At 44.9% G+C, this 13,485-nt stretch overlaps 1 protein-coding gene across 2 annotated transcripts in view; it reads left to right on the top strand.

Moving 5' to 3' along the window:
• Positions 1-13,485, top strand: part of gtf3c2 (general transcription factor IIIC, polypeptide 2, beta) — a 128,869-nt gene that overhangs the window by 40,319 nt on the left and 75,065 nt on the right. For both annotated transcript variants that reach the window (XM_078541440.1, XM_078541439.1), the window contains exons 8-9: positions 1,916-2,027; positions 8,031-8,148. In XM_078541440.1, coding sequence (XP_078397566.1) covers positions 1,916-2,027; positions 8,031-8,148 — 230 coding nt within the window. The remainder of the gene's footprint in view (positions 1-1,915; positions 2,028-8,030; positions 8,149-13,485) is intronic.

Below are 13,485 nucleotides of genomic sequence, written 5' to 3'. Positions count from 1 at the left end.
AAGCAGTTGTAAGGGCTGCACTGGGGAGTGGAAGATTAATATTTTCACAGAAAAGAGTGAGAGAAAGGACAACTGCCAAGTAATTGTGGGAGAGTTATGAGAGGTGGCAGCTTTTGACATTGGAGAAATTGCCCCTAGAGGGGACAGAAACACAGCTAAAGGCTTTCAGCAGTGGTGAAATAGGGAGGCATCGATATTGTGACAATGGAATTAAATGGTCTTGATGGGTAAGTTTTGGAGTTTGGAGCTAAGCTCTGTGTCAAACAGGATGAGAAGATTTTGACTGATGTAGCCTGAGCAAATAGCTGGGTAATGGGTATTGAATTAATAACATCAGAGAAGATTTTATGGTGGAGAAAGAAAGAAATGGTTTTAGTCTTCCCAATGGCAAGGTGTACAAAATTATGAGGGGAATAGATAGAGTGGACAGGATAAAATTGTTTCCCTTGGTGGAGAATTCTAGAACCATGGGGACATAGATTCAAGATAAGTGGCAGAAGGTGTAGGGGGTACATGAGGAAGAACTTTTTTACGTAGAGGGAATTTGCTGCCCAAGTTGGTGGTAGAGGCATAAATTCCAAACTCTTTTAAAAAGTACCTGAATCTGTACCTTAAGTGCTGTAAGCTGCAGGGCTATGGGCCGGGTGCAGGAAGGTGGGATTAGAAAGGGCACCTGGGTGTCCTCAGGCTGGCATAGACAAGATGGGCCGAATGGCCTCCTTCTGTGCTGTAACTTCTCTATGGTTCTGTGGCTGATCAAATATTATGGGCAGAATTTAATGCTTGTGATGGTAGTCCTGTCCCCCAGCTGGAGAGCAACCCTTCATTGGCTGTTCCAAGTTCTCCAACCTGATTGAGTGCAAATCAGGCACTTAACTGGTCAGCATTGGGGTCCTTGTCCTGATCAGGGTGGATATCATGCCTCTGAAAGCTGCTGGCCAGTCAGAGAGAGCAGTGGCCACTGCCAATACTGCAGCAGGCCCAGGCTGCAGGGTCATCACTGGAGCCTGGAGTAAGATAGGTAAGATAAAAGCAAAAAACTGCAGATGCTGGAAATCCAAAACAAAAATAAAAATACCTGGAAAAACTCAGCAGGTCTGACAGCATCTGCGGAGAGGAACACAGTTAACGTTTCGAGTCTGTATGACTCTTCATCAGAACTAATAAATATAGAAATGAGGTGAAATATAAGCTGGTTTAAGTGGGGGTGGGACAGGTAGAGCTGGATAGAGGGCCAGTGATAGATGGAGATTGCCAAAAGATGTCATAGACAAAAGGACAAAGAGGTGTTGACGGTGGTGATATTATCTATGGAATGTGCTAATGGTGACATTAAGGGTAGAAAGCAGGACGAGCAAGGTACAGATAGCCCTAGTAGGGGTGGGGTGGGGGGAAGGGATCGAAATAGGCTAAAAGGTAGAGATAAAACAACGGATGGAAATACATTTAAAAATAATGGAAATAGGCGGGAAAAGAAAAATCGATATAAATTATTGGAAAAAGGGGGTGGGGATGGAGGAGAGAGTTCATGATCTAAAGTTGTTGAACTCAAGGTTGGGGCCTGTCACGGAAGCCCCAGTAAGGAGTTGGGGGAGTGGGATTTAGTTTTAAGGGAGGGCAGGTCTCTCCATTGGCTGCCCAAATAGGACAGACCCACAACCTTTCTGCAGGCATAAGACTCTGGCCGATTGCCCACATGTCGTGGCCCCCAGCCACCGCTGGTTGAATATCAGCACTGGTGGGATAAGGCCCCCGGGGAGAGAACTAAATTTCGCCCTATGTCTTCGTTCTGTTTCTTTTGTAGCTAATTCCTTGCTTTTGTTTTGCATTGCATCCAAGCTCATACAAGGTACAGAGTTTGTGTTGTGTATTATGTGGAAAACTAAAGTATGTTGTAACTTCTTGTTTTATATAGCCCTCAGATGAATGCTGCTTTAGCTTATGGTGTTGCTACAGAGCACGGTTGCATCTGGGACATGAAGTGGTGTCCCAGTGGCGCATGGGAACTGCCAGAAACCCCTAGAAAGGTAATTCGCCTGCTCAGTTAAAATTTATGTGAATTGTTTGTAAGTCGCCTTTTTTTAAAAAAAAATGCATATCTGAAGACTTATCAGGGAATTTGGCATATTTGTTTTGTTCTATGAGAATGTGGGATTACCGTCAAGATTATTTGTGTTACCTTAGTGAATTTTGAACTGATTTTGAGGGAAAATTAGCCTAGTGTCCCAAATAAATGCATATATCGAAACATTTTAATAAAATATATATTCCTATAGTGGACATCCAATCAGAACTCACTAGAGATCATTGAAACACTTAAGAGTTTTACGTTGTTTGTAGGACCCTTTTATAAATTTGATCTGCCCTTATGCCTTACTTGCCACATGATAAACTCAGCCAGCAAGTTATGGCGCTAGCACCCTGTCAGGACTCTGCAGGAGTGCTCTCTTAATCTGCTAATTAACTTCTGGACCATTTGCTGCATTTCACAAGTAAATTTTGATACCTGGGTATAATTTTATGGTGGTGCTTTGCAAAGTTTATTCCAATCATGGCTAATCTGCTACTGGGAATTGGAGGGGAAGCAGTGAAGAGGGAGGGGGCAAGCACTGTGCAAGAGGCCATCCTCTCAGTGAGTCTTCAGGGAGAATTTCTCATACCTCTGCTTCATCGAGGAACAGTGTCTGAGGTGTCTGCAATTCACCTAGGAGATTATCACCAAGCTTCACCAGCTGCTGGAGTGTCAAATTAGGACTTGGGCAGCACTATCTGTGGTCCTTAACTTTTACGCCAGGGTTGGTTTCAGATTGCAGCTGGCAATTTCTTGTGCATTGCTGCCTCGGAGGTGATAGAGGCTCTCTATGCCAGGAGGATCATATTTCCTATGGAAAGAGAGAAGCAGGATGAGAATGTGTTAGGTTTTGCCTGCATTGCTGGCTTTATCTATATCCAAGGTACCAGACTGCATCACCATTGCCTCTATGCTGCTCATCACCAGAGTGGCATTTTTCCCATTAGAAAGGGATACCACTCCCTGAAGATGAAGCTTGTTTGCAATCACAGATGGTGCATCATGCAGGTCTGTGCCTGGTTTTCTGGCAGCTGTCAAGTTTCATTTCATCTTGCAACAAGTCTCTGTGACAATTTTATTTCAACTAGACTGCCGGATCTTAGGTGGCTGCTTAGCAACAAGGAATATCGTCTCCAGACTTCAGCCATAGTTCCTGCCTGGAACCCCAAGCACAGATGCATAGTATACCTGCAATAAAATAAATATTATTGAACAGCCCCTCAGCATGCCCAAGTAATGCTTTTGCTGCCTGCATTGTTCAGGAGGAGCTCCTGTAATACACCCCTGACCCTGTTTCCTGACATATGCTGCATATTTTTAGCCCTTACTGTCAAATAAGCTGCAAGAGGTGGAGGAGGAAGAGCAGGAGCAGCATCAGTTACCAATGGCCCTAGATGCCAGAGTCCTTGGAGAGCAGCTGATACAAGAGGACTTCAGCTGAACCATCCCTCCCGTTGCCAATACATGGTTGAAGTCATACCAAGCACAAAGGAAGACGATTGTGGTTGTCGGAGGTCAATCATCTCAGTTCCAGGACATCACTGCAGGAGTTCCTCAGAGTAGTGCCCTAGGCCCAGCCATCTTAAGCTGCTTCTTCAATGACCTTCCTTCCATCATAAGGTCAGAAGTGGGGATGTTCGCTGATGATTGCACAATGTTCAGCACCATTTGCAACTCCTCAGATACTGAAGCAGTCCATGTGCAAATGCAGCAAGACCTGGACTATATACAGACTTAGACTGATAAGTGGCAAGTAACTTTCGCACCACACATGTGCCAAGCAATAACCATCTCCAACAAGAGAGAATCCAACCATTGCCCCTTGACATTCAATGGTATTACCATCGCTGAATCCCCCACTATCAACACCTTGTGGGTTACTATTGACCAGAAACTGAACTGGACTAGCCATATAAATACTGTGGCTGCATGAGCAGATCAGAGGCTAGGAATCCTGCGGTGAGTAACTCACCTCCTGACTCCTCAAAGCCTGTCTACAATCTACAAGGCATAAGTTTTGTTCCGGGGATGGCGGGACTGTCTTATGAAGAGAGATTGGGCAAACTGGGCCTGAATCCTTTCGAGTTTCGAAGAATGAGAGGTGATCTCATTGAAACGTACAAAATACTTAAAGGAATAGACAGGGTAGATACAGGTATGATGTTTCCCCTGGTTGGGGAGTCTAGAACCAGGGGACACAATTTCAAAATGAGGTGGAAGCCACTTAGGACCGAGATTTGGAGAAATGTCTTTACTCAAGAGGGTTGTGAATCTTTGGAATTCTCCACCCCAGAGGCCTGTGGAAACTCAATCATTAAGCATGTTTAAGGTAGAGATTGATAGATTTCTGATTAACAATAACATAAAGGGTTATGGCGATAGTGTGGGTAAAAGGCACTGAAGTGTTCAATCAGCCATGATCGTATCGAATGGCGGAGCAGGCTCGATGGGCTGAAAGGCCTTCTCCTGTTCCTATGTTCCTAAGTCTGAAGTGTGATGGAATACTCTCCACTTGCCTGGATGAGTGCAGCTCGAACAACACTCAAGAAGCTTGACACCATCCAGGGCAAAGCAGTCCGCTTGATTGGCACCTCTTTCACAAACATTCACTCCCTCCTCCACTGACAAACAGTGGCAGCAGTGTGTACCATCTTCAAGATGCATTGCAGGAACTCGCCAAGGCTCCTTAGGCAGCACCTTCCAAACCCATGACCACTACTATCTAGAAGGACAAGAGTAGCAAATGCATGGGAACGCCACCACCTGGAAGTACTCCTCCAAGCCACACACCATTCTGACTTGGAAATACATCACCGTTCCTTCACTGTCGTTGGGTCAAAATCCTGGAACTCCCTCCCTAACAGCACTGTGGATGTACCTACATCGCAGGGACTACAGCGGTTCAAGAAGGCAGTTCACCGCCATCTTGTCAAGGGCAATTAGGGATGGACAATAAATATTGACCTAGCCAGTGACGCCCACATTCCATTAATGAATAAAAAAGTCATCAGCTCCACCATTCTTCTAATTGTTGTCCTCACAATTACCATCTGGTTGCTTCCCTGCAGCCCAGCTTCATGGGTCTTGCCTCATTTGACCACAAATATTCCCAACGTCAACTCAGAACAGCTCAGTTCATATTGGTGCAATGGTTAAATCGCTGAGTTAAGAATACACCTTGTGAAGATACATAGTTTCCGCTTTGTGTGTTCATTTACTGGTCTTAGGGCTTCTATGATGTATTACCCCAGTGGCTAAGATTTGTACTTGGAATGCTGCTGGACTTTAATTGTGGCCATTTCAAATGGCTATGATGGATGACGTTGAGCAGCTCTGGACTTTGAGGGCCTGGCTATGAACTTGGGCAATCTGGCCCAGCGGCAGTGTGGCACTGACATGGTCACTGGTGGAATGGGTGCCGGGGTACAACCATGTTGTCACTCTCCTGGGATTGTGCATCAATCCTCCTGTGACTCAGCATTAGAACAATCTTATTTGAAATGTTCATGCATGTACCTGCGTTGTCACTACCTTGCCATAACATTTGGATTAATGTTCATGTCATTTGCATGGCAGCTACTTCTAAGGAACAGGACTCTCTTTGGAGAACATGCTAAATTTCCTACTTTACTCAGGTGGAGTGACTGTGTGTAGTCTCTGGGACACACCTGACAAATGCAGCTGGGAAGACCACTTGGCCACTGGACTGTCCCCAACATCATTTGCCTTGTAAGGGACAAATAGAGGTTCCACCCTTCACAAGACTTCCCAGAAAATTGTGAAGGCCTGGCACAAGCAGAAGTTCAAAGTCCGTGTTTATAAGAAATGCCCAAAAGCCATGATTGATGAAAAATGAGCATGATAGAAAGAAAACATAAGATCATGAGAAATGGGAGCAGGAGTAGGCCGATTGGCCAAAGGAGCCTGCTCTGCTATTCAGTAAGATCATGGCTGATCTGATTGTGGCCTGAACTCCACTTTCCTGTCTGCCCCCCTATAACCCTTGACTCCCTTGTAGATCAAAAGCCTGTCTGAACAAAGAACTTGCATTCAGTTTTTCACAGCCAATAATACTTAAAAGAACAGTCACTGTTGTAATATAAGGATATACAGCAGATGATTTTGGCTCAGCATATTCTCACAAACAGCAATAAGATTAATGACAATATAATCCGTTTTAGTGTGTTGGATCAGCAATAAATGTTGGCCAGATATTATGGCAGGTGGATGGTAAATGCCAAGCTGCCCAAATCCCGGAGGGAAACTTGAAGCAGCTGCCACAACTATTTGCAATTTGTACTTATTTCGAGATGCGGGCTTTGAATTCAGTAAAAGAAGGCGACCAAGTTTTATAGGTTTCTTACAAAACTAAATTAAAACTTTATTAATAGAAGAAATGATTTTAAGCACATACATAGATCAACAAATTACTACTATGGTAACTTCTAAATTCTCTAATTAACCTAAACCCCAGATACACCCCCATTAAGGCAACAGACACAGAGTTTAAAAGACCCAGGCAAAATAACACACAATACCCTGAACAGTCAAATTCAAAGTGAGTTTTTCTCAGCTTCAGTTCCTTGCAGACAGCAGCTTGAGGTTTAGATGCTGGAGGCTTTTCACACTTGTGTTAGATCTTAGAATGCCTGCCCTTACACACAACCTTCACTCCTTTTATACATATTTTCCCCCTTGGATGCAAATTCCCATTGTTTCGCTATGTCTTTGGGCTTTACTTCTCTAATAATAAAATTTATCATAGTACCAATTTTACCAGTAATCATAACTTCTCCTGGCTAGGTGTAACATTTCACTCCCTCTTGAATTCCAGCTAGTCATGTTTTATTTAAAAATGCAAATGTTCCCTTTGCACCATACATTCTAAAACGTCCCCCATGTTTACCTACTTAACATTTCAAACTTAACTTATCTTCTGATACATCAGTCTTCAGACCAGCTGCCTTTAATTGAATTAAGTCCCAGACACACACACACACACACACACACACACACACACACAGACCCCACTATTACTCTACAATAAATTCCAATAACATTATGAAAATGATATCTTCCTGACACCAGGTCATCAGGAGAATGCAACTACGCCTGGAATAGTAATGTGGGATATTTTAAATTCACCCAAGAAGGCAGACAGAGCCTTAGTTTTAAAGGGTCTCTGAGTGTACCACTACCTCAGTCCTGCACTAGAGTTTGACCTGCATTATGTGCTTAAGTCTCTGGAGTACGGCTTGAACTTACAACCCTCTGACTGAGCCACGAGTATGCTCCTACTGAGTTACAGCTGACACAGAATCACACAGTGCAGAAGAGGCCCTTCGGCCCATCGAGTCTGCACCGACACGTGAGAAATACCTGACCTACCTACCTAATCCCATTTACCAGCACTTGGCCCCATAGCCTTGAATGTTATGATGTGCCAAGTGCTCATCCAGGTACTTTTTAAAGGATGTGAGACTAACCCGCCTCCTCCACCCTCCCAGGGGGCGCATTCCAGACCATCACCACCCTCTGGGTAAAAAAAGTTTTTCCGCACACCCCCCCTAAACCTCCTGCCCCTCACCTTGAACTTATGCCCCCTCATGACTGACCCTTCAACTAAGGAGAACAGCTGCTCCCTATCCACCCTGTCCACGCGCCACATAATCTTGTACCCCTTGATCAGGTCGCCCCTTGGTCTTCTGTGCTCCAGTGAAAACAACCCAAGTCTATCCAACCTTTCTTCATAACTTAAATGTTTCATCCCAGGCAACATCCTGGTGAATCTCCTCTGCACCCCCTCCAGTGAAATCACATCCTTCCTATAATGTGGCGACCAGAACTGCACACAGTACTCCAGCTGTGGCCTCACCAAGGTTCTGTACAGCTCCAACATGATAAGCAAAGTGCAGCAGTAAAGCCTCTTGTTGATTTTCATCTTTTCTTTCTTCTGCAGAGTCCTCAGATGGCAAGACTTGGTATCCTAGCAGCTGCATTTTCCACTGGAAAGATTGTCGTTTACAGCTTGCCACACCCAGAATCCTTAAATATGTATAAAATGCAGTATTCAAAAGGTAGGTGATCGGTGAAAATTATAATAGTGGTTTAAATTTGAAGCATGGCTTTCATTATTCTCCATACAGAAACTGGTATTCTTTCTCAACATGACCGTATCTATTGCTGTTCAGTTGGAAAAGAGTGTTTTAATAACAGGTGCTTTTTAAGGAGAAGAGTTTGTTCTCAACTGGTTATATTTATAGAGAGTTGCTTTCAGGTGTGAAATGTAAATATTTGATACATATTTGAAATGGATTCACATGTTCCACTCTTCGTGCTTGACAATGAACTAAACACAAATGCTGAACCTGGACACAAATGGTGCAATTAGATTGAGGGACCAATTTGCTCTTTAGGATTGATCAGTTCCCAGAGACAAAAATTAGGATAAAGAGGATCTCTATCCCCCTTATTTGCCCTAGCACAGCCCCCAAAAGAGGATAGGATAACTGGCACCTGCATCAGATGCAAGCAAAAGGCAGCTGTGGTAATGAGACAAGAGATGACATAATTGATTCTGCTGCTTCATTTCTGCCCTACAGTACAGCAAAGGAACGTGTTTTGAAGGCTAGGCCAAAATTGTGGGCATTAGGCCTGGCAACCAAACCTCTGCATTTAGAGAATTGGATTAAGGCAGGCAGCAAAGACCAGATGACTCAAAAAGCTAGCTTCCCTTTTCTCAGAAAAATCGGGCCAGGGATTAGAGATGGAGGACTTCTGCCTGCTGATTTGGATCACGGTTACAGGTCCTGAAACACAGCTGTTTGGTCTAATTTCCACAACTGCCTTCAGGGCTTTGGCATGGAGCTCCAAGTAAGTTCTGCCTTTAGCACAAGGCTGGGAAGCAGAAAAACCAGCCCTGAATTTCTTAGAAGAATAAATATAAAAACGATTTGCCTCAGGTTGAAAGTGTTGCTTGATACTGATAATTATAAAATAGTTGGGGTCAATAGAAGAGATAAGTGAGGTCTCTGCAGTCAAGGCAACTAGAAGCTGACTAAACCTTCTGGCAGACTTGATAATCTGGTACCAAGCAGGTACAGAGTACTCCCGAATGTTGTTGATGATTCTGTGACCAGCTTGCCTTAGTCATGAAACCTAGAGAGGTGGCTTATAAACAAACTCAAACAGTAGTACTCTTGAGCAGCCTGGGAGTGGAATCACCCCTTCAGCTTTTCTGGACTTAACTAAGACCAGTCTCAACAGAGGCAAAGTGTGCACCCCATATGAGAACATAAGAAATAGTGGAAGGGGTAGCCCATAAAACTGCTCAAGCCTGCTGTTCCATTTAGTCAGCTTATGGCTGATCTACATCAATTCCACTTTCCCTCTATCCCATAGTGGCCAAAGTATCAATTGATCTCATTCTTGAATATTCTCAATTACTGAGCATACACAGCTCTCTGGGGTAGAGAATTCTGAAGATTCACAACATTGACTGAAGAAATTTCTCTGCCTCTCAGTCCAAAGTGGCTGACCCTTTATCCCATAAACTACAACTCCTAGTTCTAGACACTTCAGCAGGGGAAGCAACCTTTCAACCTCTACCTTTCAAGCCCTCAAAAAACTTATATGCATTTCAATGAGATACACTCTCAGCCTTCTAAACTCCTGAGAATATGGGCTCATTCTAGGCAACCTGGCCTCATAAGCCAACCCTCTCATCCAGGAATCAATTCAGTAAACTTTCATTACACCCCCTCCAAGGCAATGTGTTCCATTCTTGGGTAAGGAGACCTAAACTGTACACAGTACTCCAGGTGTGGCCTCACGAAACACCTCCATAACTTCCTTACTCTTATGCTCCAACCCTCTTGCAATAAAGGTTAACATACAATTTACCTTCCTAATGGCTTGCTGTACCTGTATGTTAACTTTCTATGATTTGTGTACAAAGACAGCAAAATCCCTCTGAAAACCAACATTTACGGGTGTCTCAACAATTTTGAAAGTTCTGCTTTTCTGTTCTTCCCACAAAAGTGGACAATTTCACATTTCCCCACATTATACTCCATCTGCTACCTTCTTGCCCACTCACTTGATTTTGAGACTGGTAAACATGGTGATGGGTTTACCAATATGTTGAACATCCAACTGATAGGGGATAAAAATAAAATTCACTAGCAATGTGAAGATTTGTCACTGGAGGGCAGCAAATAATTGTAGTATAATTGACACTTCTTGATTTCTGCTTTTCTATTTCTCTTCTCTTTTCCTCTGGCCCTCTGGACAGGTACACAGTTACATTGAAATGCAGTTCCATGGCCATAGTTTTTTTTTGTCTGAACTTAGACATTGAGTGTTGAATGGTCCAGACAACACAGCTTGCCTTAATCTGGTCTGAGCCTGATAGCAACATGCGCATTATCCAGCAAGAAAGTGATCAGGAGCAGGAATAGGATCTTTCAGAATCACAGAATTTTTTTTTATATTATTCACTCACGGGATGTGGGCTTCACTGGCTAGGCCAGCATTTATTGCCCATCCCTAGTTGCCCTTGAGAAGGTGATAGTGAGCTGCCTTCTTGAACTGCTGCAGTCCACGGTGCTGTTAGGAAGGGAGTTCCAGGATTTTGACCCAGCGACAGTGAAGGAACGGGGTTATATTTCCAAGTCAGGATGGTGAGTAGCTTGGAGGGGAACTTCCAGGTGGTGGTGTTCCCATCTATCTGCCGCCCTTGTCCTTCTAGATGGTAGTGGTCGTGGGTTTGGAAGGTGCTGCCTAAATAGCCTTGGTGAATTCCTGCAATGCATCTTGTAGATGGTACACACTGCTGCTACTGTGTGTCAGTGTTGAAGGGAGTGAATGTTTGTGGATGTGGTGCCAATCAAGTGGGCTGCTTTGTCCTGGATGGTGTCAAGCTTCTTGAGTGTTGTAGGAACTGCACTCATCTAGGCAAGTGGGGAATATTCCATCACACTCCTGACTTGTGCCTTGTAGATGGTGGACAGGCTTTTGGGAGTCAGGAGATGAGTTACTCATTGCAGGATTCCTAGCCTCTGACCTGCTCTTGTAGCCATAGTATTTATATGGCTAGTCCAGTTCAGTTTCTGGTCAATGGTAACCCCCAGGATGTTGACAGTGGAGGATTCAGTGTTGGAAATGCCATTGAATGTCAAAGGGTAATGGTTCAATTCTCTCTTGTTGGAGATGGTCATTGCCTGGCACTTGTACGGCGTGAATGTTACTTGCCACTTGTCAGTCCAAGCCTGGATATTGTCCAGATCTTGCTGCATTTGGGCATGGACTGCTTCAGTATCTGAGGAGTCGTGAATGGTGCTGAACATTGTGCAATCATCAGCAAACATCCCCACTTCCAACTTTAAGGGAAGGAAGGTCATTGATGAAGCAGCTGAAGATGGTTGGGCCGAGGACACTATGCTGAGGAGCTCCTGTCGTGATGTTCTGGAGCTGAGATGACTGACCTCTAACAACCACAACCATCTTCCTTTGTGCTAGATATGATTCCAACCACTGGAGAGTTTTCCCCCTGATTCCCATTGACTCCAGTTTTGGTAGGGCTCCTTGATGCCACATTCAGTCAAATGCTGCCTTGATGTCAAGGGCAGTTACTCTCACCTCACCTCAAGAGTTCAGCTCTTTTGCCCTTGTTTGAACCAAGGCTGTAATGAAGCCAGGAGTTGAGTGCCCCTGGCAGAACCTAAACTGGACGTCAGTGAACATGTTACTACTAAGTAAGTGCGGCTTGATAGCACTGTTGATGACCCCTTCCATTACTGATGATCAAGAGTCAACTGATGTGGCAGTAATTGGCTGGGTTGGATTTGTCCTGCTTTTTGTGTACAGGACATACCTGGGCAATTTTCCACATAGCCGGGTAGATGCCAGTGTTGTTGCCGTACTGGAACAGCTTGGCTAGGGGCGCGGCAAGTTTTGGAGCACAAGTCTTCAGTGCTATTGCTGGAATATTGTCAAGCCCCATAGACTTTACAGTATCCAGTGCCTTCAGCCGTTTCTTGATATCACGTGGAGTGAATCGAATTGGCTGAAGACTGGCATCTGTGGTGCTGGAGACCTCTGGAGGAGGCTGAGATGGATCATCCATTCAGCACTTCTGGCTGAAGGTTGTAGCAAATGCTTCAGCCTTATCTTTCGCACTGATGTGCTGGGCTCCTCCATCATTGAGGATGGGGCTATTTGTGAGTTGTTTAATTGTCCACCACCATTCACGACTGGATGTGGCAGGACTGCAGAGCTTAGATCTGATCCATTGTTTGTGAGAGCGCTTAACTCTGTCTATCAATTGCTGCTTATGCTGTTTGGCATGTAAGTAATCCTGTGTTATAGCTTCACCAGGTTGCCACCTCATTTTTAGGTATGCCTGGTGCTGCTCCTGGCCTGCCCTCCTGTACTCTTCATTGAACCAGGATTGATCCCCTGGCTTGATGGTAATGGTAGAGTGGGGGATATGCCAGGCCATGAGGTTACAGATTGTGTTCAAGTACAATTCTGCTGTTGCTGATGGCCCACAGCGCCTCCTGGATGCCCAGTGTTGAGTTGCTAGATCTGTTCGAAATCTATCCCATTTAGCACGGCGGTAGTGCCACACAACGTGATGGAGGGTATCCTCAACGTGAAGTCAGGACTTCGTCTCCACAATGACTGTGCGGTGGTCACTCCTACCGATACTGTCATGGACAGATGCATCTGTGGCAGGCAGGTTGGTGAGGATGAGGTCAAGTATGTTTTTCCCTCATGTTGGTTCCGTCACCACCTGCTGCAGACCCAGTATAGTAGCTATGTCCTTTAGGACTCAGTTAGTAGTAGTGCTACCAAGCCACTCTTGGTGATGGACACTGAAGCCCCCCACCCAGAGTATATTCTGCGCCCATGCCATCCACAGTGCATCTTCCAAGTGGTGTTCAACATGGAGGAGCACTGATTCATCAGCTGAGGGAGGCTGGTATGTGGTAATCAGCAGGAGGTTTCCTTGCCCATGTTTGGCCTGATGCCATGAGACTTCATGGTGTCTGGAGTTGATGTTGAGGACTCCCAGGGCCACTCCCTCCGACTGTAAACCACGGTGTCACCACCTCTGCTGTGTCTGTTCTGCCGGTGGGACAGGACATACCCAGGAATGGTGATGGTGGTGTCTGGGACATTATCTGTAAGGTATGATTCCGTGAGGATGACTATGTCAGGCTGTTGCTTGACTAATCTGTGAGATAGCTCTCTGAATTTCGGCACTAGCCTCCAGATGTTAGTCAGGGAGACCTTGTAGGGTCGACAGGGTTGAGTTTGCCTTTGTCATTTCCGGTGCCTAGGTTGATGCTCAGAGGTCCATCCGGTTTCAATCCTTTGTAGTGGTTTGATACAACTGAGTGGCTTGCTAG

The sequence above is a fragment of the Cetorhinus maximus genome, chromosome 5 (assembly GCF_964194155.1).
Source record: "Cetorhinus maximus chromosome 5, sCetMax3.hap1.1, whole genome shotgun sequence".
NCBI lineage: Eukaryota > Metazoa > Chordata > Chondrichthyes > Lamniformes > Cetorhinidae > Cetorhinus > Cetorhinus maximus.
This window is presented reverse-complemented; position numbering and strand designations above follow the sequence as displayed.